The 24,527-nt window shown below is 39.6% G+C and overlaps 1 protein-coding gene across 1 annotated transcript in view; it reads left to right on the top strand.

Annotated features, from left to right (window-relative positions):
* The window catches only part of LOC5571006 (ATP-dependent RNA helicase DBP2), a 31,173-nt gene extending 14,922 nt beyond the window's left edge, over window positions 1-16,251 (top strand). The window contains exons 2-5 of the mRNA XM_001653385.2: window positions 6,240-7,289; window positions 7,350-7,467; window positions 7,540-8,222; window positions 10,422-16,251. Coding sequence (XP_001653435.1) covers window positions 6,249-7,289; window positions 7,350-7,467; window positions 7,540-8,222; window positions 10,422-11,315 — 2,736 coding nt within the window. The 5' untranslated portion in view covers window positions 6,240-6,248 and the 3' untranslated portion in view covers window positions 11,316-16,251. The remainder of the gene's footprint in view (window positions 1-6,239; window positions 7,290-7,349; window positions 7,468-7,539; window positions 8,223-10,421) is intronic.
* The last annotated feature ends 8,276 nt before the right edge of the window (window positions 16,252-24,527 follow it).

Genomic DNA, 24,527 nt, shown 5'->3' with positions numbered 1-24,527 from the left:
GTAATATCTGAACATTGGCTGATTAATGGTGTACAAGGCTGAACACCGTGACAGCTGAACAATAATTTGAAGAAAAGCTTATTAAACACTCCTATTCAGCAGTTCATTCAAAGTTGAATATCAAGTTGAACAAACTATTCTCCATCAACAGTTTTCACTTTTGTTCAACCAACCTGAATGACATTGATTAAAGGTTATTTAAAGCTTTAATCAACACTCAATGTCGAAAATTCATCCCGCCGTAGGGTAACAAAAAATACATACCATAGTTTGGGTCAAAACCGGATTCATTGAACACATCGTACAATAAATCTCCACATCACGAAGCATGCTAAACGCACACGAGCCTATGGTTTGTCGAAAACGAACTCCTGATTTCAGCAGATGAAATTCTACCCTCGATCGCGATGATTTCTTCGTCATTTTTTTATTGCGGCGCTCATTTTGAATCCACATCCAGCGGCGGCGGTAACGCGCAAAAAATATGCGTGCAATTTAAACGCAACGTCAAAATTCAAGTAAGCTTGGATTTTTTCGTTGTCCAATGACGCAAATGTTCCAAATTTACTAAATCTGAACCATTTGGTAATTTTCATTATAATTGCGACTGTATATCGTCATTTTCAGATAAACGCATTCCGTGTTTTTTTCTTGCAGAGCACAATAATTAACTGAACTGCTCTTCTACGCCTACTTGTCCCATGTTCCATGTAAACCTTACGGACGGCGGGACAAATATGCATAGAACGGCTGTGAACGAAGCGACAGAATAAACTTATTTTCCACTTTATTCGTAATCATTATCAACCCAAGTGACAACCATTAAGCAGCATTAATTGAAGATTTTTGAGGATTCTAGTTTAAAACTAAAATCAAAACACACTTATGACAGCTAACTTAGTTGTTTTCGCATAGCACTGATATCACTTCTCCAGCCTTAATGCAACCTTTCAAATAGCCCTTATTCAGACAAGTGGATAAGTTATTCCCTTGCTTTCAATGATGTTCACACAGCCTCATGTGGAGCAGTTGTAAAGGTGAGTGGTTATAAATAAGTGTATCCCAGTTCAATTCTCAATTTTCATATATACTTATCTTCATCTTAAAATTCCAGCACACTTCTAAACTGCGTGTTTGAAATTGTTGGTAGCGATTATAAAACTCAAAACTATGAACCTGTGAATATTTTAACATATTTTTTGATTATTTGTTGAATAATGGATGAATAAGCGATTGCTAGGCTTTCGAAGGTTGCCATCTGTTCTAAAAATAGAAATGACGTTATTGAAAGGGGCTTGAATAAGCGCATGCTAGACCTTTGTTCAGCCTTCCATATAGCTTCATTTAAGCTTAAGGCAGAATAAAATCGCTAGAATTAGATGTTTAACAGCTGAACAAGAGTGTGTGGAGGCTATGACCAGCTTTTGTTCAAACGAAGGCTGATTTAAATTAGTTATAAAAGCGTTTGAGCAGCTTTAAATTCTTTAATTAATGTTCGAATCCTCTGAGCAGAATCTCAATAGAGAAATTTAAAAGTAGTGGATACGAGTAACTGACACTGAAGAAGACTGCAAGTGGTAGTCGAAATACGCGTATCTGTCAAAGATAATCATTTGGGAGCGGAATTAAAAGGTATACGGTACTCCATCTACTTTTAAGCTTTAAATTGTTACCTGGGTCGACTATGCGAACATGGGCAGTGCAGTTCTATAGACTCTAAATTCACCCAAAATGAAGATTGGTTAATATCCACATAGAACGTATTTTCATTTATAGTAATTTTCATGAATATTACATGTAGTTTTGAAGTCACTTTTAGGTCACTTTTTGGTCACAATTTGGTCACTTTTTGGTCACTATTTTTATCATTTTGGTCACTAAAGTCACTATTATTTTACTGTCTGACTGCTACCAGCCCTGTACATGACCGTATGGGCATTTTTGTCTCGTAGATGAAGTTTTTCTCTACATTTTGGCATGTTCTTTGACTTGGTTACGCTGTGCAATTGATTGATTGGGGCAAACAACTAAAATCACTTCCTTAGGGGGTCCAAAATACGACTCTTACCCTACTGAGGGATTATGAAGCAGCACCTTCTTAAACGACCTAATGTAGTGAAGACAGTCGAGGAACTGATAAAAGTATGGGTTTACATGCACAAAACGGTTGATTCATAGGTTGTGCAGAATCTTATGGCCGGGGTTAAGACCAAGGTGCGGGCATTTGAGTATGGACTGTAAATAAAATACGAGTAAAATGGTAAAATGAAGTTTAATAGTTAATTTTCAATCCTTGAAAATTTGATGGCAATCGGATGAAAACTCGAATTTTGCGAATCAATTTTGTGTGTGGCAATTTCATCGTGGACACCCTTTATGGGATTTAACATTGTGACAGCATTGCTGTTCTGTCAAACACACAAGGCTACGGTGGCGCTATCTATGCTTTCTATAGCGGCCGTTTTAGTTATTTTAATGATCCATTACCGCGGGAGTACCTCAAGGTTCAATCCTGGGCCCGCTGCTATGGAATGCGATGCATGATGACGTACTGAGGCTGTCCCTTCCGACGGGTGTTAAGATTGTTAGCTTCGCCGACGATATCACCCTAGTGGTCTATGGCGAATCGATGGAGGAATTAGAGTTGACAGCAGCGCACTCTATTTCCATAGTTGAGGAATGGATGAAGTCTAGGAAACTAGGACTGGCCCGTCACAAGACTGAGGTGATGGTGGCGCTTTCGAGGATGATATCTAATAGCTGTGTTGTAATTGCCAGCAAACGCAAGCTCCTGGCAAGCTCCATAATAACGCTCAGAAGTTGTCAGCAGGAATGAGATAACTCCAATAAGGGTAGATGGACCCATCTGCTAATACCTAATGTGTCAGATTGGAATAGTAGAAACTATGGGGAAGTGAACTTCCACCTGACGCAGTTTCTGTCAGGACATGGTTGCTATGGACCTGTGCACGAGTTCACGAATTTGACGTTTGAGCGGTGTCGAATTCACTTGTTGCCATGGTCAAGTAAATAACACGGCACCGCTCAAACGTCAGATAGTGAACTCGTGCATCGGTCCATGGACCAGTGCACGCGTTCACCCGTTGACGTTTGAGCGGTGCTGTATTATTTACGTGACCATGGCAACGAGTGAATTCGGCACCGCTCAAATGTCAAATTAGTGAACTCGTGCATTGGTCCATAGACAGTACCTGGGAGGGAGAAACCAATACGAAATTTATGTACGTCAAGGTGAGCAGAGATTCTTCTGTCACGAACTGTCACTGTGAGCCCAGATCTAAAACAATGGACAAACATTATAAAAGCGCGTAATTGATTAAAACGAATTTTTGCATTTTATCAAATGTGACAAAAATCGATTGAAAAGTTATTCATGCTTATTCAAAAGTAATGTCACAATAGCACCTTTTATCCTGATTGAATATAAAGTGTTCAAATACGCATTATTTTACTTTTTCCAATAAAAACGAAAATTAAATGCACAGAAAACTTTGGCCCTTTTTCCATGTTTGCCCAGAACGATCAAAGGAACACAATAAAAGTAAACTAGCGATTTTCATCAAGTCTGCCTTGATTGTGGTTGGCAAGCTGTAGTTTTCTTGCAATTCGAAATAACTTTGTTTCATATTTCGTGTGTGATATCGGTGCCTCCCTCCCAGGACAGTACCTGCATAGGTTCGGGCACTCAGAATCTGCTGCGTGCCCCAATTGTGCTGGTGTGGAGGAAACAGCGGAGCATGTCGTTCGATTGCCCCCGTTCCATTGTTGTGAGAGGTCGCATGCTCGCTACATGCGGAGGGGACACGTCCCCCGACAATATAATAGGCTGGTCATTTGTAACATTGTTTAAGTCGGCTAGGAGAAGCAGTTTGCCTATGCTACTTCTACCACGTTTTTTAACGCGGTACGTTGGTCAACGTAAAACCGCATTACCACTATTATTGGACACACACTATGTAGCCGGCCAGAGAAGTTGAGCATTCGATCTACTAGGGCGTTCGAAATATTGGATTAACAAATGGCTTATGCGCCACCTCCTAAGAGGACCACTTGTCGTTTAATTGCCCGGTAAAACTCAAACCCCAGGGCGAGTTCAATTTTCCTCAACTACCCGAACGTTCTAGTAGATGCTTCAAGTTCTTCAAGTAATCAGAACGCTACTCGTAATCAACGCAAAGGCAATCATGACTTCCTACCGAACGATGACGCAAGGGCGGCTAGTTCTCATCACAGGCCAAACTATCTCGAAGACATCAATATACATGTTTCACAAGCAACAACGAGGGACTTAGATTCCCAAGCAGTCCACACTTGGAGTGACAACACTACTAGACCATACAACAAAACGACCGAAACGTGAGAAGACTCTTCAGACCAGTGTAACAAACAACGGGAGAACTTATCGAGACCACATTCATGAAAACTAGAAATCCTTTATAAGAGAGATTCGCGGAAGCTGACATCTCTGTCAAAGTGTGAGCCAATCGAGCAGCGAGAGCTGTGAAAGTGTGAGCCAAACGAACATGCGTTATGTTTGTTTTGAACTTTTCTTGAGGAGTAATGTAATCCGCTTGAAATTATTTCGGTAAAAATAATTTTGCATGAAGCAAAAAAATGAAATGTTTTACTTTTTTGAATTTTTGTCAATGCGATTTTTAGTTTTTGATTTTTTCGGCTGTTTATTAGTTTTGATATGTAGCTCAAAGATCTATAACGAAGTAAAATACACTTTATAGCAATGAGGAAGTCATGTCCGTGTTACAATATTATTCTCGTCGCCGAGCAAAATCAGCACTGCTAGTCTGTTGCCAAATCATTCCATTTTACTTCCGCTTATCTCTCTATAAAGGATCACTAATGAAAACTAACAAAAAAATCTTCAATTTTAAACATACATGTATTACATTTGCCATTATATTTTACTCGGGTACCCTACTTCCTTTCCTATTTCCTCAAGCTTTCTTCTCTTCTCTCCTGAACTCAACTGTGCGGATTTCTATTCCACCTTCTCTTCCTATATGCTATCAAACTTTTCACTCTCTTAAGCTCTGCATGAATGCTAACAATTATCAGGCTTCTACTCACTGTGTCTTCTGCTTTATCGACGTCCCCCTGTCTGCTTCGTCGCGTCGCCGGTGCTGATTCACCCAAGTGAACACAATGAATATCGCCAATCGCGTTTGGCAAATCCGCCGTCGGCGCGTAATTTGCTTTGGCGGGAAATTAGCTCTTTCCGGAGTGCTTGGTTGACGGAGCAACTCCCTTCCAACTCCGGCCGGGAGTTGGGACCTTTAATACTGGCGCGTGGGGTCAGCAGTGTGCTAGGATGACATGGACGGCTTGTCGGCGCGGGGTGCGGAGCGTGAGGTAAAGCGGACAACAAAATCTGACAATAAAAGCCGTCGAACGGCTGTTCGGATGGATTAGCTACATGTTATAAATCGATAGCACTGAATTTTACCTTTTATTGAATTTTCCAGATCACGCACAGTACCGCACTGGCTAATTACTAATTAGCTAAATTAGCACTACACCTGTCGGAAAGGAAGAAACTAACACTTATTACACTGAACTTGAGACACTTCTCACGTTTTACAAACCTTAGAACACACACCACGAAACTAAAAGAAAGACTTCACGCTGCTGCCTCTTCCACGGATCAGATTAAAGTGGACGAGATAGTGTTTGGTAGATCCTCAGATAGGTCGCAAGATGGGTTTTGGTCTTCATTCCGGAAATCATGGACCGATCTTATCAAAGACGAGTCCCGATGTTTTGTCCCTTTCCCTTCCAAACTTTCCAAACATCTAGCTAGCCCGTTCAAATCATTTATCGATTATGTAATTTCTTATTCTTAAAACGACAAGTGATCCAGTTGGGAGATAAATCTCAAACCAAGGGATCCGAACGCATGTTTCGTAGGATGAGTAATTTGCGCACCAAGTGAGTGAACCGCCCTTGAAAATGAGTGAACTTTTATGCAGGATTTACTTACAAGCTATATGGATTCATTTTTGTATGCAAGATTATCAACTTATTGAGTTGTTCTTTTTCAACAGTGACTGAATCATATTACTATTCGTTATTCTATTTTGCAATAATGCTAATAATTTCAATAATTTCGGAATACCGCTACAACTAACACTGAACTAACATGAGTGTTGAAATGAATCTCTTTTCTTATTAATTGTTCACCGTTTATTTCCTTTTGTTCACAGATCTCTACAATGCAGTTTCAAGGAAATGGACAACCCCATCCGGGAGGTTTCCGCCCACGTGGTGACAAGCCCGATTTCTACGGCGGAAACGGAGTCCCGGGAGGCAAACCACCACACTTTATGAGCAAACCAGGCGGACCACCGTCGATTCCGCCCTTCAACCCGAACGGATTTGGAGGACCGAAACCCATGTACGGCAGTGGCCCGAATGGACCCTCCGGTGGACCCGGTCGGTTCAACAAGTTCCGCCCAAACATGTACGGCGGCCCGACGGAACTCGGCGGAGGAATGGCACCGAAGAAGGACTTTGGTGGACCTAAGATGTTCAGCACGGGCGCCCCAGTAGGCATGGGCGCGATGAATGGAAAACCGATGTATGACAAACCTTTCGATGCATTCGGAGGTCCTAAAAAGTACAACACCATGCCAAACTCGTACGGAAACAGAAATGGTTATGGTCCAAAGCCAGATTTTAACAACATGAGCAAGGAAGAACGGGCCAAAATTCAATCGCTGAAGGCCAAGTTCCCCGGACAAGGTCTGGTGAAGCCCATCTGGAAGGACCTAGAACCATTCGAGAAGGACTTTTATGTTCCTCACCCCAATGTGATGGCCCGGACTCCGGAAGAAGTGCAGGCATTCCGCGAGCGTATGCAAATCACAGTCATGGGCAACAGCGTTCCCCATCCGTCTCAAGACTTTGAGGAAGGCAATTTCCCCGACTTTGTCATGAATGAAATCAACAAAATGGGATTCCCCAACCCGACCGCCATCCAGGCACAAGGCTGGCCTATCGCTCTCTCCGGTCGGGATTTGGTCGGAATTGCTCAGACTGGATCGGGAAAAACCCTGGCATACATGCTGCCGGGTATCGTCCATATTGCCCACCAGAAGCCACTGCAGCGGGGTGAAGGGCCGGTAGTGTTGGTGCTGGCACCGACCCGTGAACTGGCGCAGCAAATCCAAACCGTGGTGCGAGACTTTGGCACTCACTCGAAGCCGCTGATTCGCTACACCTGTATCTTCGGAGGAGCTCTGAAGGGACCACAGGTAGGTGGAAATTTTGCAGTTTGTGATCGGGGGTTCACTGATGATGGTTATTCTCTGTAGGTTCGGGATTTGGAACGTGGTGTTGAAGTGGTGATCGCCACCCCAGGACGCTTGATCGATTTCCTTGAACGGGGCATTACCAACTTGCGTCGTTGTACATACTTGGTGCTTGACGAAGGTAAAGATTTCTAAGTTTGCATAATGATAACAAGATGAGTAAAAACGTTCTTTTTATCTCGTTAACAAATAGCCGATCGTATGCTGGACATGGGCTTCGAACCGCAGATTCGTAAGATCATCGAACAAATCCGACCGGATCGGCAAGTGCTGATGTGGTCCGCCACGTGGCCCAAGGAAGTTCAGGCGCTGGCCGAAGACTTCCTTCATGACTACATCCAGATCAACATCGGATCGTTGAATCTGTCTGCCAACCACAACATTCACCAGATCGTGGACGTGTGCGAGGAGGGTGAGAAGGAAGGCAAGCTGCTGTCGCTGTTGAAGGAAATTTCTAGCGATGTAAACAGCAAGATTATCATTTTCGTCGAAACCAAGAAAAAGGTGGAAGATTTGCTGAAGAACATCGTGCGGGATGGATACGGTGCGACGTCGATTCACGGTGACAAGTCCCAATCGGAACGTGATTACGTACTGCAAGATTTCCGCCATGGCAAAAGCACCATTTTGGTGGCGACCGATGTCGCAGCCAGAGGCTTAGATGTGGAAGACGTGAAATATGTAATCAATTTTGACTACCCGAATTCCTCGGAAGATTACATTCACCGAATTGGGCGCACTGGCCGTTGCTCTTCGTACGGTACGGCTTACACCTTCTTCACGCCCGGCAATGGACGTCAGGCACGCGAATTGCTTTCGGTGCTGGAGGAGGCGGGACAACAACCGACTGCTCAGCTGATTGATTTGGCTAAACAGGTAGGTTATTTTTGGTGGGGTTGAGGCATCTGAATTATTGGGATTCCAAAATAAGACTAAACACAAAAGGCTGAAACACGGGCATTATTATAAGCTGCAATGTCTAGAGAATGAATATTTTCAATATGAATGAAAACAAAAAAAAAAAAAACGCAGGGGAGAGTCCTGTATGACCGGACGGCAAAAAAAACCAAAAGTATTTTTTAAACTTTAACACCACAATACATTGCCATTGCCAGCCGATCAAGGAACGCATGTAAATTTGACCCGAAGCAACAATGCGGCTATTTGAACGTCACCGAAAGTGACCTCAGAATCCGGACAACGTTCTGGCCGAAGTGTCCCTATAGGAAAGAAGCATGTTTTTACAGCAACGCTGAGGCTATTCCATGAAGTTTGAGCAGTCGCATGCCTAGTTTTGAACTTTATCCATGTTTGTCTCCTGGTTCACCGGAAGTGAACCTACAACCCAGCCTTGGCCAAATGGTAAAATTAACAATACAGTGGGATTCCGTTTTTGGCAACAAAGTCAAAATTTTCAGTTGCCAAAAACGAAACCGTGCCAAAATCAGAACCCATATTTTAAATTTTGTTTTTCAACTATTGGTTTTGAAAACACCATTATAATGTTATTACTTTATCCTTATGGAATCAAATGGCATAGAGACTTCGGAACGGTTCACTTCGAAGCTGTTTTCCGTAGGAATGTACTATGCTATGAATCCATATCTCCGTAATGTTAATTGTGACAAACGTTTTACATACTTTTTACGCCTAGAAATCTTCAAAAACCTTCTTTATGTACACTATTAGTATAAGTGGGCCTCGTAAAATCAATAATCGCATAAGTGACCTTTATTCAAAAACTCGTCATTTTCTTAAAACTGTGTAAAAATACGAAAAAAATAAATAAAATGTATTACTGCGTTCTTACAAAGACGTATTTACAAAATAAAAGCGCTGAGTACCTATTGCAAAACAGCATTATATTTTTTAATTTGATGAACATTAAAAATCTGTGTTATTTAAAAGTTTAAGCGGAAAATTTTTATAAAATTCAGTATGTTTAGAATCATTCCTTTAATATTTGTTTTTGATAAAGTAAAGCATTTTATAATGAATGATTGAATATAGTCAAAATGGCAAACATGAATAAACTTAAACATAAGGTGATCCATAAATGCGGATTGTAATTTTGTAGAAAATAAATGAGTTATAATTGAGCTTGATATATGTTTCAACATTTACCTTATGAGATCAGCAGAAATTTATAGGATTCTGCTATGCACCCTCAAGAGCCTGATAGGAATCTTCAGGTGCACGTAAAGAATCTACAGGAAAACGCTAGAGTTCTGAAGCATCTTGCTAGGAATTCGTAGGATCTCGCCTTGATTTCTCAGGATCCGCTGCGATATAGCTGAAAATTCTCAAGTCTCCGATGAAAATTTTCAAAAGTTTATTATTATTGGGCTACCACTAGCACATCTCAAATTTCTCTAGAAACATTTTCAAAATCGTCAAGATTTCGCTAGTAATACTCAAAATATTACCAGGAATCCACATTATCCCGCTAGAAAATTAGAGGATGCCATAGTAACCTTGAGTGTTCATTAGGAATCTCCAGATTCTGGACACAATCCCCAATTACTAATTATACATTCTCAGGATCCCACCAGAAACCCTCAGTGTCCACTATAACTCTGCAGTTATCCCCAATAATCCGTTCAAATTTCTAAGAAGTCCATTAAGAATCGAGAATCCCCAAAGGATTCTCATAGACCCAGCTTGTATGGAACATTTCGATTATATTATAACCCGTTATAACCTGATTAAAAATCTTGTATAACAGTCTGGATCGTCTCTTAACATAGCATGATCAACAATCTCCGAACATCTGATAGTAATAGTGTCTTCTAGACTTAATCAAAGCTGATAAACGGGTTCTCATGCGGATCATGAATGTTACAGAGATGGATAATTGAAAGATACTCTCAATTTTCTCTGAATTCAATCCATGCACTTAAATATTTAAAAATTAGATTTAAAAAGACTAATACCTTCCAGCCTTTCGATATATTCAGCCACTTGTGTTTCAGCTTTGCTTTTTTATTATTCCATCGTCTTCAACATTATGTTGTACAGACTCGAGGACTTCCGTAGAAAACCCAAATCATTTGTCATTATTTGTTATTTCCCCAGGCACCTGGTGGTAAAGGTGGCAGAAGCCGATACAACGTTCGTGGTGCGTTGACTTCCGGAGGATATAATCGAGATCAGAATGGTTTTGGAGGTAACAGGATGTTCCAGAAGAAGCCATTCGAGAACCGATTCGGTGGTCCTCCAGTCAATGGAATGGGACCTAATCGGTTCAACAACCCGGGACCGAACAAATACGGCGGACCAGGAGGCTACCGAAGTGAAAACAGCTGGAACAAGAACACTGGAGGTTATCAGGCCGTGCCATCGCATCAGACTCAGAACGGAACTCCACAGCAGTCACCGCCACAGCAGCAGTTGTATGAACCTCACCAGCAAATGCGATTCCATTCGAAGAATACCATGTACCAGAATCCGAATCAATACGAAGATTTCTCCAACCAAATGGTCGGAGGAGCTCCACAAGCTTTCAACGGTCATAGCGGAACGCGTTTCTACTCGAACAAGCCCCATCAGGGCACAGGTGGAATGCAGCAAACTCAACTTGGCGGTCCCGGTGGCCGTTACAATCCGAATAACCAATACAACGGTGATGTCGGTCCGAAACCCGCTGGCGGACGTCCCCCATATCAACCGAAGCAACAACAGTTTAACAATAGCTATGCCGCCGCTGGTACGGCCAACCCATACCCGGCGCAACTGGCTGCAGCAGCTGCTGCGGCCGCTGCCGCTGTCGGTGGCGGACAAACCATTCCAGCTGCCGGGTTTGCTACCGGATTTGATCCGTTGGCTGGCGTCCAGGGAGCGATGGGTACGTTCACTTCTTCCTATCAAATTCCAGCTGCTGCAGCTTACTATTCGTATCCTGCGGCCGCTGCTCCACCGCCGCCACCACAGACTCAAGCCCCGCCGGTCGTTCCCCCGGTTCAACAGTAAACTTTCCGCTTTCGAAGCGATCGAAGGTATACAAACACATATATACAACATATATTGCTAAGCATGAGAATTCAATTTTTCAGCATAAAAGCTCGTTAATTTCCATACTTTTAACTTATTAACCGCGGAAGGTGTTCGTTTTTTTTGTGAAGAGTAATCTTCCCCCCTATATTAGTAATTGCGCAAAATGTGTGTTTTTCTTTACACCTTTCGTAAAACATTTAGAACGACTTCAATTTTCTCCCTGATCTATATATCTATTATGTGAAAGCATTCTATTGGAAGAAATGATATCTTAGAATACAATAATTGTGAATCTAATTATGAAATAACAACCCGTTTGAAGTTTGGATAAACCAGAAAGCGATTAAAATGGATGTTTTCGTCTTAAGGAGTGTGGTCGATGGTGGTTCACACCATACGACCCAAGGGGGGGAGGTTGCAATCCGCAAGCCCCCCCTTTTCACGTATGTGTGTTAGATCGTAAGCGTAGTTACATACCTACACACCCACAGAGACACACAAAATATACACGCTCGAAAGCCGAGAGAGAGAATACACATTAATCTTAATACTTCAATACACACACACGTATATAAATTATATTATTACATTCAGGCATTGGTAGATTACAACTATTTATTGAACGAGGAAATATTCATACCTAAGCAGAACGACAAAAACGCTATGCATTTTCCAACGTATTCATTAGGTTCCTTTCCGTTTCGAGTTATTATAATACGATGTTAGTGTTTTTTCTTCATTTTTCGAGATACTACTTCTTATTATTGAAAACGTTAGGGATTTTTCTTTCGGTTTGTAGTGTTTTGCTGAATAATTTTGTTCAATTGATCGATATGAGACTAGGGACGGAGCGATTCGTAAGCTGATTTGGGACAAAGACGTGATGTTTTGATTAATTAGCAAGTGCTGAGAATTTTTTTCAAAACAGACTGAAATATTCTGAAGGAAATAGTTCGTCACTAGAACAGAGTTGGTAGCAAGTAATTTATTTCGACTTAGTCACCAGACTAGGAAGTAGCCATAAGCTACCCGAATGCAAAAACCGATAAATTAGAACAGGTTAGAATAGTATGACAAGAGCAACTGCGGAAATCATGTCGGAACAGTTAGTATACCACACTCAGCTCTTAGCGTTGTACATCCTTATTCGAAACGCTTGAAGCAACACCTTTATCTTCAAGCGCTGTTAGTTAATTTACGCATTAGTTTGAGACAGCAGCCACCTCTTCAGCCATCCAATTTGTCATGAGGAGCCGTTTCGTCCCCTTTCTATCGATCTAGAACAAAGCAAATCACGAAATCATTCGAAAACGAACAACCGTGTCGATTAGCAGCTGTGAATAGGAAGTCAAATTTCCTGCTAAACGTTCACTAAACTCATGCAAAAAAACACTTCCACGATACACGTATTCATTGTACGACACGGCATAATATAGAAAAGGGTGTGACAATCGGTTCTATTGGTGAGATTCAAATTAAAATGTTTCTCACTAATAGCCAACCGTGTCTTTGGGACCCCAGGGTCCGCACGTCAGAGATTCCAAAACCTAGCCTCCTTTCCATATCCAAAGTATGTATGTGAAACGTTTGGTACAAAGCAAAAAGTGTGCAAAAAACGAATGCACCGAAATCCGTAAAAATGGCATGGAATAAGTGGCCAGCCAGATTAGAGTAATCTACAAAAGAGGGCGCATTCTGAGTTCGTATAGAGAATTCCGCCTGAGAAAGCGAGAGCAAACACAAACAGAAAGCTTATTCTAACGGAAAATTTCGACACAACATAACACTATACAACGCAATCAGTGCGGAAACAGAAAAGAAAAAAAAACTGTTTCTTCAGTAAGAACCTTTTCATACCGACGAACGTCACTGAATCGTGGTGACGTTTGGTGGTAATTTGCTAAGAAATACGAACAATTACAAAGGAAACCAATCTGCTACCTAAGTAAGGAGATAAACAGAAGAAGCGTAAAGTGAAAAAGAGTAAAAGACTAGTTGATAACTAGATACTAATGAGAACGGATAGGCAAAATCGATAAGAGCAATTAGAGAGACGGCGAGCGCCTAAGATTTAAGCGAAGTTAAAGATAATAACTTGTGTGATAAACGTTGATGTCACTTGTGAGAATATGATAATGATAAAATAACAACTGAAAACAGAAGTACGCAAACAAAACTAAACAAAAACACACAATGAAGGCAAGAGACTTGAAAACTTTTTTGTTTTATTTAATGAAATTTGTGATATTCGTTAATATTTCCTTTCGCATCCTGACACATCGCGCCAGCATTTTTTAGAACGCCTAAACCCCTCTGTAACCGAGAGAGAGAAAGTCGAGAAAGTAAATTCGCGCGCGTACCATTTACAAATACAGAAACACATTTAGGAAGCATGCGAACAAGTCCAGAGCGGAACTGGGTCGCATCCGAGGCGTCCACAAAACCGTTTGAATCTGTGTAATAAGCTATAAAGTAATTTTAGAGGCCACATTCCTTTAAAAGAAGCAAACTGCTGCGAGTGCCGCTCAGTGGTGGCTTTTCTCACAGTAGTCGTTAGTTTATTTTCTCTCATTGAAAACACAATTCAGTACCTGTTCAATCGAAAAGTAAAATACGAGAATCATGCAAATCATAAACGCGAAACGTAGTGGACGATAGCAAAGCGAATAATTGAAAGACGAATTTTAATTTAAGCATCAATTTGAGATGAAAAATGCAAACTATTCAAATTGTTTATGGGAAAATGAAATGGGGCAAAAATAACAGTAATCAACAGTCGTCAGTTGAAAACCGTAGTAGTTAAAAAGCATGGATTTCCTTCTCACACAAATCTAGTCCGAAACAAACTGTTGTTTTTATTTTGTATTTTTATTAATATTTATCATACATAGGGGAAATCCAAAGTGTGATAAAGCGAATAGCGCCACTGTCGTTGTAAGCTGTGGCATTTTTATGGTTCTTTTTTTGTGCGAAAAAATAAGAAAAACGAAGAGATGAGACTATTTTCATCAAATCTCGATGAAGATGCGAAAAGTAAAAGCAAAACCAAACAAAGCGTAATTTAGGAAAAGATAGTAGGACAGCACGCGCAACCAATCAAAACCACTAGAACATAAGTGAAAATAGAACTGAGAGTGTTAGTCTTCCCGCTAGAGGGCACTCAAAGGTATTTTCACCTGCATCGAACAACGAGTATTTTCTCGTTAATGTGCGCGCACTGTTAATAAATGCATGGCATCCACATGACATTTACTAGCACGGAAATCAAACGATAGATGAAAAGCAGGAAACATGAACGGATAACCATAACCAAATTGCCTTTAAATGAACTGTGATCGTATCAAATCTCGTCTCGTTCCTTTTTCTCATCACTTTGTTGTAAGAGGACAAGATCGTATCGTATAAGTCCCCTTTTTCGATGGGGACAAAAACTCATTTTTTACACCTTCATTTGTTATATCACCTATAAATCGACTATATTTTTTGTTATTTACAAAAGCTAATAAGTACTAGAACAAATACATTCGTGTGTGATTCGGAGTTGTTCATACTCTGGCTGACTGATTATTGTTGTTTAAGAACTACTAGTTAGAAATGATTAAAATACATTCAATTGACACAAAACGAAATGTATGCCAAAAGTATTCATATTGATACACAAAGGAAATTTAATTTATGTTTAAATCAAAACGAAATGAAAAATTAAAATTCGTCAAATTGTTCCTAATCGAAAACCACGTGGTATTTTTAGTTCTCATAAAGCTAGAATCATTAAACAAACCTATGATAACGAAACAGAAGAAATTTACTTCTCGAGTACCGTAACAAACAACACAAATGTTGCAATAAAACAAAAAAGTTAACCAGCAAACTTTCTTTCACACAAAAACAAACGCAGGCAAATAAAAAAAAGCCGGCTGTGTTCACTTCTACCACAAAATACCGAAATAACAATTTTGTTTCATGCAAGATTGGTACTCTTGCGCTTTCCATTGGGTGATATTGTGATAACCATCGGAGTATGTCGTCGTAGAAGAAAGAACAAGAGTCATTATCGATATATGAAACAAACAAAAAAAAAACTCGCATCTGTGAAAAATGACAACTGAACTAACACAAAACTAGACACACAAAAGAAAAACAAACAGAGAAGCAAATCGGGTAACTTTGTAATACAGATTGTTGTTTGTAAGCGAAACACTATAGGATCTTGACAATTGCGCGAGCCGAGATCATTCGGAAAATTTTGCAAACCTTATGCGAAGGTTTTGCGCGGTTCCGTCGAACCGTGACCCCACTACAGTAAAACAAAAGAACACTTTTTAGGAATATATGAAAATGAAACACTTACAAGCAGAAAACCAAACGCTCGCCTCTCTAGAGAAACCAACAAACATTGTTGATTGACGAAGGAAATCGAATCAAACGTCGAGAAAAAAAATGTTTTATTTATCGTAAAACATAAGAATTGTATCACTTCTTATTTATGGAGCAAACACGCCAGATACATTTTTTCGTATCCAAAAAAGCAAACACAAAACTACGATCTGTGAAAGTATGATGAAGCGTCGTCATGAAAAAAGATTTTTTTTATTGAAAAATGCATAAACTGTGAAATCTCGCGTGTGATGAAGCGGAAACGATTTAGCAATCGTATTCGACAGAAAGAAAGAGAGAAGTGTCTTCGTCTGCGCGTCCGATCGTTGGTTGGGATGGGACTTTGGTTCTGTACGAACTCTTATACCTACTTTACCACCGTCTGGCGCCTTTCGCAAGCGTCTCACATATTTCGCTCCACTGGCAGATACTGCTTAGAAGAACCGGAAAAAGTCAGAAAACCATGAATGAAAATCGTTTAATAAACAAACAACCGTAAACTAATAAAAATTTATCAAGTTTAATGGGCAAATTATACGGACCGGTGTTGTATTGTTTGAAGAAAGAAATCTCCTTGTCCTTAAGTCACTCAACTCTGTTCAAGCTTTCAATGGCACCACTTGATAATGATCTGCACGGCAGTGATCATCATTCGATACAGATGACTATCGTTGTCCATCACCAATGTTCGCACATACCACAGTGCGAATATAGATTCGGACCACTACTTAGTTGCTGTATATATGCGCTCTAAACTTTCGACGGTGACCAACTTGCGTCGAAGCCGAACGCCGCGGCTACGAGACTCAGAAGTAGTCCAAAAATACGCTCAGCAGTTGGAAGTGGCCCTGTCAACGGAAGAGCAGCTAGGCGCCGCCACTCTTGAAGATGGCTGGAGGCACATACGATCCGCCATTCAGAAACGACTGGTACGAAGGCGAATGCCAGCAGTTGAAGAATGCAGCATGGGCGGGGCTGAGAGCGAACGAGGCACGGAATAGACAAAACTCGATCTTCCGGAGAAAGAAGCGCTATCGAGAAAAACGAGATCGCGAAGCGGTGGAAGAGCTGTTCCAAGCTAAAGACACACGGAAGTTTTACGAGAAGCTCAATCGTTCGCGCAAAGGCTTTTGCCACAAGCCGACATGTGCAGACTGTGACGGAAATTTTCTCACGAACCAACGTAAGGTGGTCGAAAGGTGGCGGCAGCACTACGACGAGCACCCTACTGGTGATGTGGCCAGTATCGGAGGTGGCACGGAAATAATTTTGGGAGAATGCGCGGGTAATGAAAAACTTCCGCCTCCAGATTTCCAAGAGGTAGAAACGAAGCTTGGACGATTGAAAAACAACAAAGCGTCTGGAGTGGAAAAACTACCGAGCGAGCTGCCAAAATACGGTGGTGATGCACTGGGTTATTTCCAAGATCAATATTACCGAAGCAGTTGATGGAAGGTGTCGTATGTCCCCTCTATGAGAAGGGCGACAAGTTGGATTGCGCCAATTATCGTTTGGTTACAATTTACAAGGTATTCTCCCAAATTGTATGCCAATTGCTAGATAATTCGTTGGGCTATATCAGGCAGGATTTATGGGCGAACGAGCAATAACGGATTAGATATTCGCCATCCGCCAGGTGTTGCAGAAATGCCACGAATACAATGTACCCACGCCACATATCATTTGTTCATCGATTTTAAATCGGTGATACAATCGATCGAGAACAGCTATGGCAGATTATGCACGACTACGGTTTCCCGGACAAACTGTAGATTGATCAAGGCGACGATGGAGCGAGTAGTCCGAATATCAGGGACATTTTCGTGTCCCTTCGAATATCGCAGAGGGTTACGGCAAGGTGATGGGGTTTCGTGTTTACGGTTCAATATTGCATTAGAGGGTGTGATAAAAAGAGCGGGGATAGACACGAGTGGCACCATTTTCAGAAAGTCCATTCAGCTACTTGATTTCGCCGACGACATTGATATTGTTGCATGCCACTTTGAGACGATGGCGGACGCGTACATCTGACAAAGGGCTGAAGCTGGGCGAATCGGACTTATAGCGGGGGGCTCCAGAGAAGACATGGCACGCCCCCCACCTCGAGTTCATATTGACGGTGATGAAATCGAAGTGGTCGAAGAATTCGTGTACTTGGGCTCACTGGTGACCGCCGACAACGATACCAGCAGAGACATCCAGGTACGCATCGTTGCTGGAAATCGAGCCTACTTTGGACTCCGCAGAACTCTTCGATCGAGCAAAGTTCGCCATCGCACGAATTTAACCATCTAAATGACGCTGATTAGACCGGTACTCCTCTATGGGCACGAAACATGGACCCTACATGCAGAGGATCAACGCGCCCTTGAAGTTTTCGAACAGAAGGTGTTGCGGATCATCTACGGCGGAGTGCAGGTGGAAGACGAAACGTGGTGAAGGCGAATGAACCATGAATTGTACCAGCTCCTAGGAGCACCAACCATCGTCCATCTCGCAAAAATTGGAAGGTTGCTGTGAGCCAGGCATGTCACCAGCTTATAGCAACCCGGTGAAAATGGATCTTGAAAACAATCCGACCGGTACAAGACGACGTGGTGCGCAGCGAGCAAGATGGGTCGATCAAGTTGAGAACGATCTGCGGACCCTTCGCAGAATGCGTGGCTGGCGACGCCATGGATCGAGTTAAATGGAGACGTCTCATACGTACAGCAGAGGTCACCCAGGCCTTAGCGTGACTGGTAAGGTAAGGTAAGACCACAGACAAACAGACCCAACACTTAGAACAAATTCCTTCCAAATTCATCACCCAGTTCACATCATCATCATCTGGTGAGCATGTTGCACGACATACTGTTTTATGCAACAAGACCGACAAAAGGCACTACATACCGTCAAGCTACCATTCACCGTGCATTTAAGAAAAATCTGCACTTCAAAAAATTGTATAACTATTCCAAATAATTTAAAGCGTACTAGAATACCACTATGAAGCGTTCATTTATACCATAATTCAGGGAAAAATCTAAAACTAGTGATGCATAAGAGTGATTCCAAGCAACAGCACCAAAATTTGGTAAATTTTTTAATTCATTTTTTTCTATTGAGCTGAAACTTTGCACAGTTTTCCAGTTCCATCTAAATCGTCATTTTCCGATATCAAAGCTTCAAGTTGAGTCACGACTAACTTTTCAAAAGGGTGTATGTGAAAATGGTTCAAAAATATTCAAAAAGCTGCACAGCAAAAACGGTTCGTTCGATTGTTAGACAACTAAAGAAACAAAGTTAGACAACTAAATAAAGATTCCAAAAAAAATACACACAGTAAAATTTTCTTTTTTTTGCATTAAAAAACATAATTTTTGACACAAAAACTCAAATATCTCAAAACCCTATCGGAATACCAACGTAATTTTTTGAGGGAAAACGGTCCATTATATTAGCTATCTACCATAAAAATTTGGTGATGGTAAACCAATAAACAAAAAAGTTATGACATTTCAAACATGTCACAATTTTCACATGTAGTAGAAAAACATTTTTTTTTTCGGTGTAAATTATTACGGGAACCGCAGTTTGTTGCTGATTTTATTGTTAAGGGCCTTGCGTGAATTAAACAAGTCGTTTTCATGTATTCATTAGTATTATGTATATTATATGTATAAATATTATGTATATGTATAAATATTATATTTCCCTCCCCTTGGTTATGCGACCTTGCCGCGATGGGAGGGCATAATACATTAGCCCATATGATGGAAACCAAAGGCGTAACCTGTAGTGGTGGTATCACATTTTGGCACTTTTTGCTTAAAGCCGCGTCATAATTCATATGGCATAGACGCAATAATAACTGGGATGTGATCCAACGGACATTCTGCGTCATTGATAGAATTGATGCCCATTTCAAATAATTAATCTATTCGAAGTGGACATTAATACTATTGGTGACGTTCAGTTTGCCTTTTGCTAACCAGAATGATCCGTAGCCACTCTTACTATTAGCTAGTTAGATACATCGTTATCATATACGACGTAGGAAATACATAGGAACTCTTAGGAAAATGACTAGTAGATTCACTGAGTAGAAATAAGTGGCGACAATCTTATTTTAATATGGTTTTTACATTGCCATAATAAGAAATACCTCTTTTGTAACAGCGGTATAAATAATCTAATTCCAGCTTCATTTTCGCAAAATTTACAAGTAGAAAGTAGGCGTTGTGAAGCATTGCATTTGCCACCGAAAAGTGAATCATGTAGGAGACTGTAATAGAAGCCTGAGGTAACTTTACTCTTCAATATTCACTATAAAATGACTATGGAAAGCAAGACGCTGAGATCGATCATTAGGGTACACTTGCTAGTTTCGAAAAATTGTTGAACAGACAAGGAAAGCGACTTTTTCTTTAAGGATATATGAACGTAATGACCAATAAACACTTTTAACAACAAAAAATAAAATTAACTAGAACTACTACTAAACAGCCTAATTTTGTTAAAACTTGACATTTAAGACTCTAATCTTACGTAAAAGACAGGAGTAATCAGAATAGCACTTGAATGACAAATTATTCAAAACCATTTCGACTAGACAGTATTAGTAATGACACTACTACACAACTATTTCAAACAAATTCTGATGGAGCTGCTGATTTTCACAATGCTTCCTTTTCTCAGAAGCAAGGGAATATGGGCACTTTTCAAAAACTACCACGTCACAATACTAATAAAAAAACAGTGTTCATGTGGGCGCCATTGCCTAGTCCGTCTGAGTATTGGTCCTGGTAGAGGGGAAACTTGGCAAAAGCCAGACCGAGGGTTCAGCCTTGACAAGTTAAGCTGTCAGGCAGCTCCAACTGAATACCATACAAAAAAAAAAATATTATGTATATGTATAAATATTATATGTATATGTATATATGTATAAATTAAAATGAATTAACAGATTACATGAAAATAAAATTTTTTTTTACCAGGATATTTTTTTTAGAGTATGATCGATGAGTTTCTAAATGTTATATATAAACTTTAAAAGTTTTGGATTTGGGTATGCGTTATGAGATCATGAAAACATTTTATTAATACTTATTTATTTATTTATTGTTATTCAATTTTTTTACAATATCGAACACTTTTGCATCATTATCAGTACAGTTCGAGTATAGTTTTGCTTTAATTTTATTTTCTGACAATGGAATGAAACAGTGAAATTTTTGGGTTCCTTGGATCGTTTTCGCGTTATTATATTGCTCACTGAGCTCTGATGCCGTTAATTCGTACTCTTCAGTAGTAGTAAAACAAAATGATAATTTTGTTAAATCTTCTTCTTTTCTGCGATTCGCCCAATCAAATAGTTCTTTTGCAGTTTTAATTGGATGCTCACGTTCTTTGGCTAAACTTGCTCTTGTGGCCATGCGCTTAATGGTTCCTCCAATAGCATCACAAGGACCTTTGCCATGTGACGTAGCAAAGAAATGCCATTCTGCATCAATTCCGTACTTTGATTTAAATTGACATAGGCTCGAAAAATTCTTACGGTTTTTGTACTGCGATGCTGCTCCATCAGACATGAAATATATCTTTCTGATTTCTTTATCCTTATCAACGCGTAAAAAGTTAATCATTTTGGCAATGAACAAATTTACAGATACTGAGTCGTGTCTTAAATCTTCGGAAATTACAATAAAACTAAAATGTTCAATTTGCGTACTTCCATTGAAATAAATAACGAATGGATGAATTGTAGCTTGTTGTACGTTCCAGTGATGGGACTGCACTTCATCTTGCAATACAAAGCTATAGTTTTCAGAAAAATCACAAATGACTAAAAATTCACCATCTTGTAATGTATTTTTCGTATTTTTTAAAAAGCAACAGAGCAATCCCGTTTTAATAAAGTCGTGAGGAATTAAACTTTCTAATTTCAAGCAAAAAAATGACACAAACTCATCTACAGGTTTTACAATAGTTTCTAGGTCACACCTATCCGTGGTCACCCATTGCTCAAATGATAACTGATCAATATAATTTTCTTCAAACTCAGCGAATAAAGTATTTTCCAATGATGAAGAATCTGGACAATCCTAACAAGATCGTAGATAGCAATTTGATGTTGTATTTTCACACAAAAGACTACCAGTTAACATTTTAATATCCTTTGATAAATTGATTCTTTTCAAACTATGTAAGATTAGGTTAATATTTTCGTGTGTTGTGCACACACAAACATTATGTGTTCCTGAATTGGATAGAAGCTTGCATTGCCTTGGACGAAGGCTTGCAAATGAGGAAAAACCTACCTAAATATTTTCGTTAATTTCCTTGAAGCGTGTATACGCTTCTTTCAAAGTAGTCATCATTAATCGTTTTTGGATTGCTTGACGCTTTCCATCTTTTTTTACAGATACATAATCTTTTAGCCAGGCATAGCTCTTCATCGTCTTCAAAATATTGAATTATTTTTTCTTTTGTCTCATATGTTAATGAAGTACTCGACCTAGCATTTTTGGTTGCAAGACAGTTATTTTTGAATTGTTTTACCTCTTTTGCTGTATTTCTATTGGTTTTGAACTCATCAATGGCGTCTTGAATAGACCACGAGCTTGGCAGCATCGACAAAATCAATAATTTTTCTTTCCTTGTCGTGGCTAGATTCGAGAACCTTTCCTTCATATTCATAATTACCTCATCGTAGTCTGTATTTTCCACATCCTCAGGTCCTAATTTGAAGAGGTTTCTTCGTACAGATTCGTTGATTTCACGGTATTTTTTCTCGGGATAATTGACGTAACCCATCTTCGTCCATTTAATCGGAGTCACTTTTATTCCAGCTATCCCTTCGTTGAAGCGTTCGATGTTGACCTTCTGGATGCACTCATCTTCTGATTGATTTGTTGAAACAGATGTCGCTGATGGTACCGTGGCAAGACTATCTGCACTTGGTACTTCTGGTAACTCCTCAGTTGTTGTCGGTGCATCTAGTAATTCCTCAGTTGTTTTTGTTTTCGAACTTCCTGCAACCTGATCCACCTATGATGTACAGATTGCCCGTTTGTCAACGTTTAAACGGCAGGACGTACAAATGCGTAAATTTGTATTCAATGTAGACATTGGAGCATAACCAGCCGCTTTCAGTTTATCTATGGTGCTTTCGGTGAGATTTCGTAGCTCTTTCGAACACTTTTTTTCTGCAAACGGCCTGCAACAGTTGAGAAAGCGACTACTCATGTTGCTCGTTAGATTTTAATAAACAAAATCACTTTTAAGTTTTTACTGACTAGTTTGGTGTAGTGATCCTATATAGAGAGATACGCGGAAGTAAAATGGAAATATTTGGCAACATACCAGCAGTGCTGATTTTGCTCGGCGTCGAGAACAATATTGTAACACGGACATGACTTCCTCATCGCTAAAACTATTATTTTGTTTCGTTAGAGATCTTTGAGCTACACATTCAAACTAACAAACAGCCCAAAAAATCAACAACTAAAAATCGCATTGAAAAAAAAATAATGAGGAAAAATATTTCATTTATTTTGCTTCATGCAAAATTACTTTTACCGAAATAATTTCAAGTGGATAACATTACTTCTCAAGAAAAGTTCAAAACAAACATAACGCATGTTCGTTTGGCTCACACTTTGACAGCTCTCGCTGCTCGATTGGCTCACACTTTGACAGAAATGTCAGCTTCCGCGAATCTCTCTTATAAAGGATTTCTAGTTTGGTGTCGTTTGCTTGACTGAAGAAAAATTTTACAATTAAATCTTTTATAACCATAGTGGTAGTATATTTTTAGCTTTTTCGTGAGTATGTTCATGGTATGTACCTATCATGTTTTTGATGTTGTTGAAGTTACTCGCTTTCTCCCAAATATGATTAACAAAGTCTATTCTCTACCAAGGTGGGTCTATACCCAGGTGTAATCAGATTTTAACTTTGTGGAGAAAACCAGCGCCGAGAAAATCGACCTGCTTTACGTATACTAGATCACCTGGGTATAGACCCGCCTTGTTCTCTACGAGGTAAACTTTTTGCAGGTAAACTAGTATAGAAAACCCTGTATAGAAAACTTTTTTTGTAGCTTTTGTCTTCAATATTAGATTTCTTATAGGTTTCTTTTATCAAAAGGTTTCAACACTATTGAGAGAATTTTTCTTCAGTTACGTACAATAAAAAATATGACACTATCAAGACTTTAGATCACAACACTGGATCGCGTCTAACTTTCTAATAGATGCTATAATAGTTATGAATAATTAAATAAAATATCATGAAAACAACTTGTTAACCTCATGTGGTACCCTTAACAAAAAATTCAGCAACAAACTGCGGTCCTAAAAAAAATTAACAATGAAAAAAAAAAAAAATTCACTAAGTGTCAAATTTGTGAATTATTTGAAATGTCATAACATTTTTGTTTATTTTTATGGTAGATAGCTAATATAATGTACCGTTTTCCCTCAAAAAATTACGTTGGTATTCCGATAGGGTTTTGAGATATTTGAGATTTTGTGACAAAAATGATGTTTTTTAATGCAAAAAAAAATTTTTTTTTACTGTGTGTATTTTTTTTAAATCTTTATTTAGTTGTCTAACTTTGTTTCTTTAGTTGTCTAACAATCGAACGAACCGTTTTTGTTGTGCAGCTTTTTGAATATTTTTAAACCATTTTCACATACACCCTTTTGAAAAGTTAGTCGTGACTCAACTTGAAGCTTTGATATCGGAAAATGACGATTTAGATGGAACTGGAAAACTGTGCAAAGTTTCAGCTCAATAGAAAAAAATGAATTAAAAAATTTACCA

The sequence above is a fragment of the Aedes aegypti genome, chromosome 3 (assembly GCF_002204515.2).
Source record: "Aedes aegypti strain LVP_AGWG chromosome 3, AaegL5.0 Primary Assembly, whole genome shotgun sequence".
In the NCBI taxonomy this organism is placed as follows: domain Eukaryota; kingdom Metazoa; phylum Arthropoda; class Insecta; order Diptera; family Culicidae; genus Aedes; species Aedes aegypti.
This window is presented reverse-complemented; position numbering and strand designations above follow the sequence as displayed.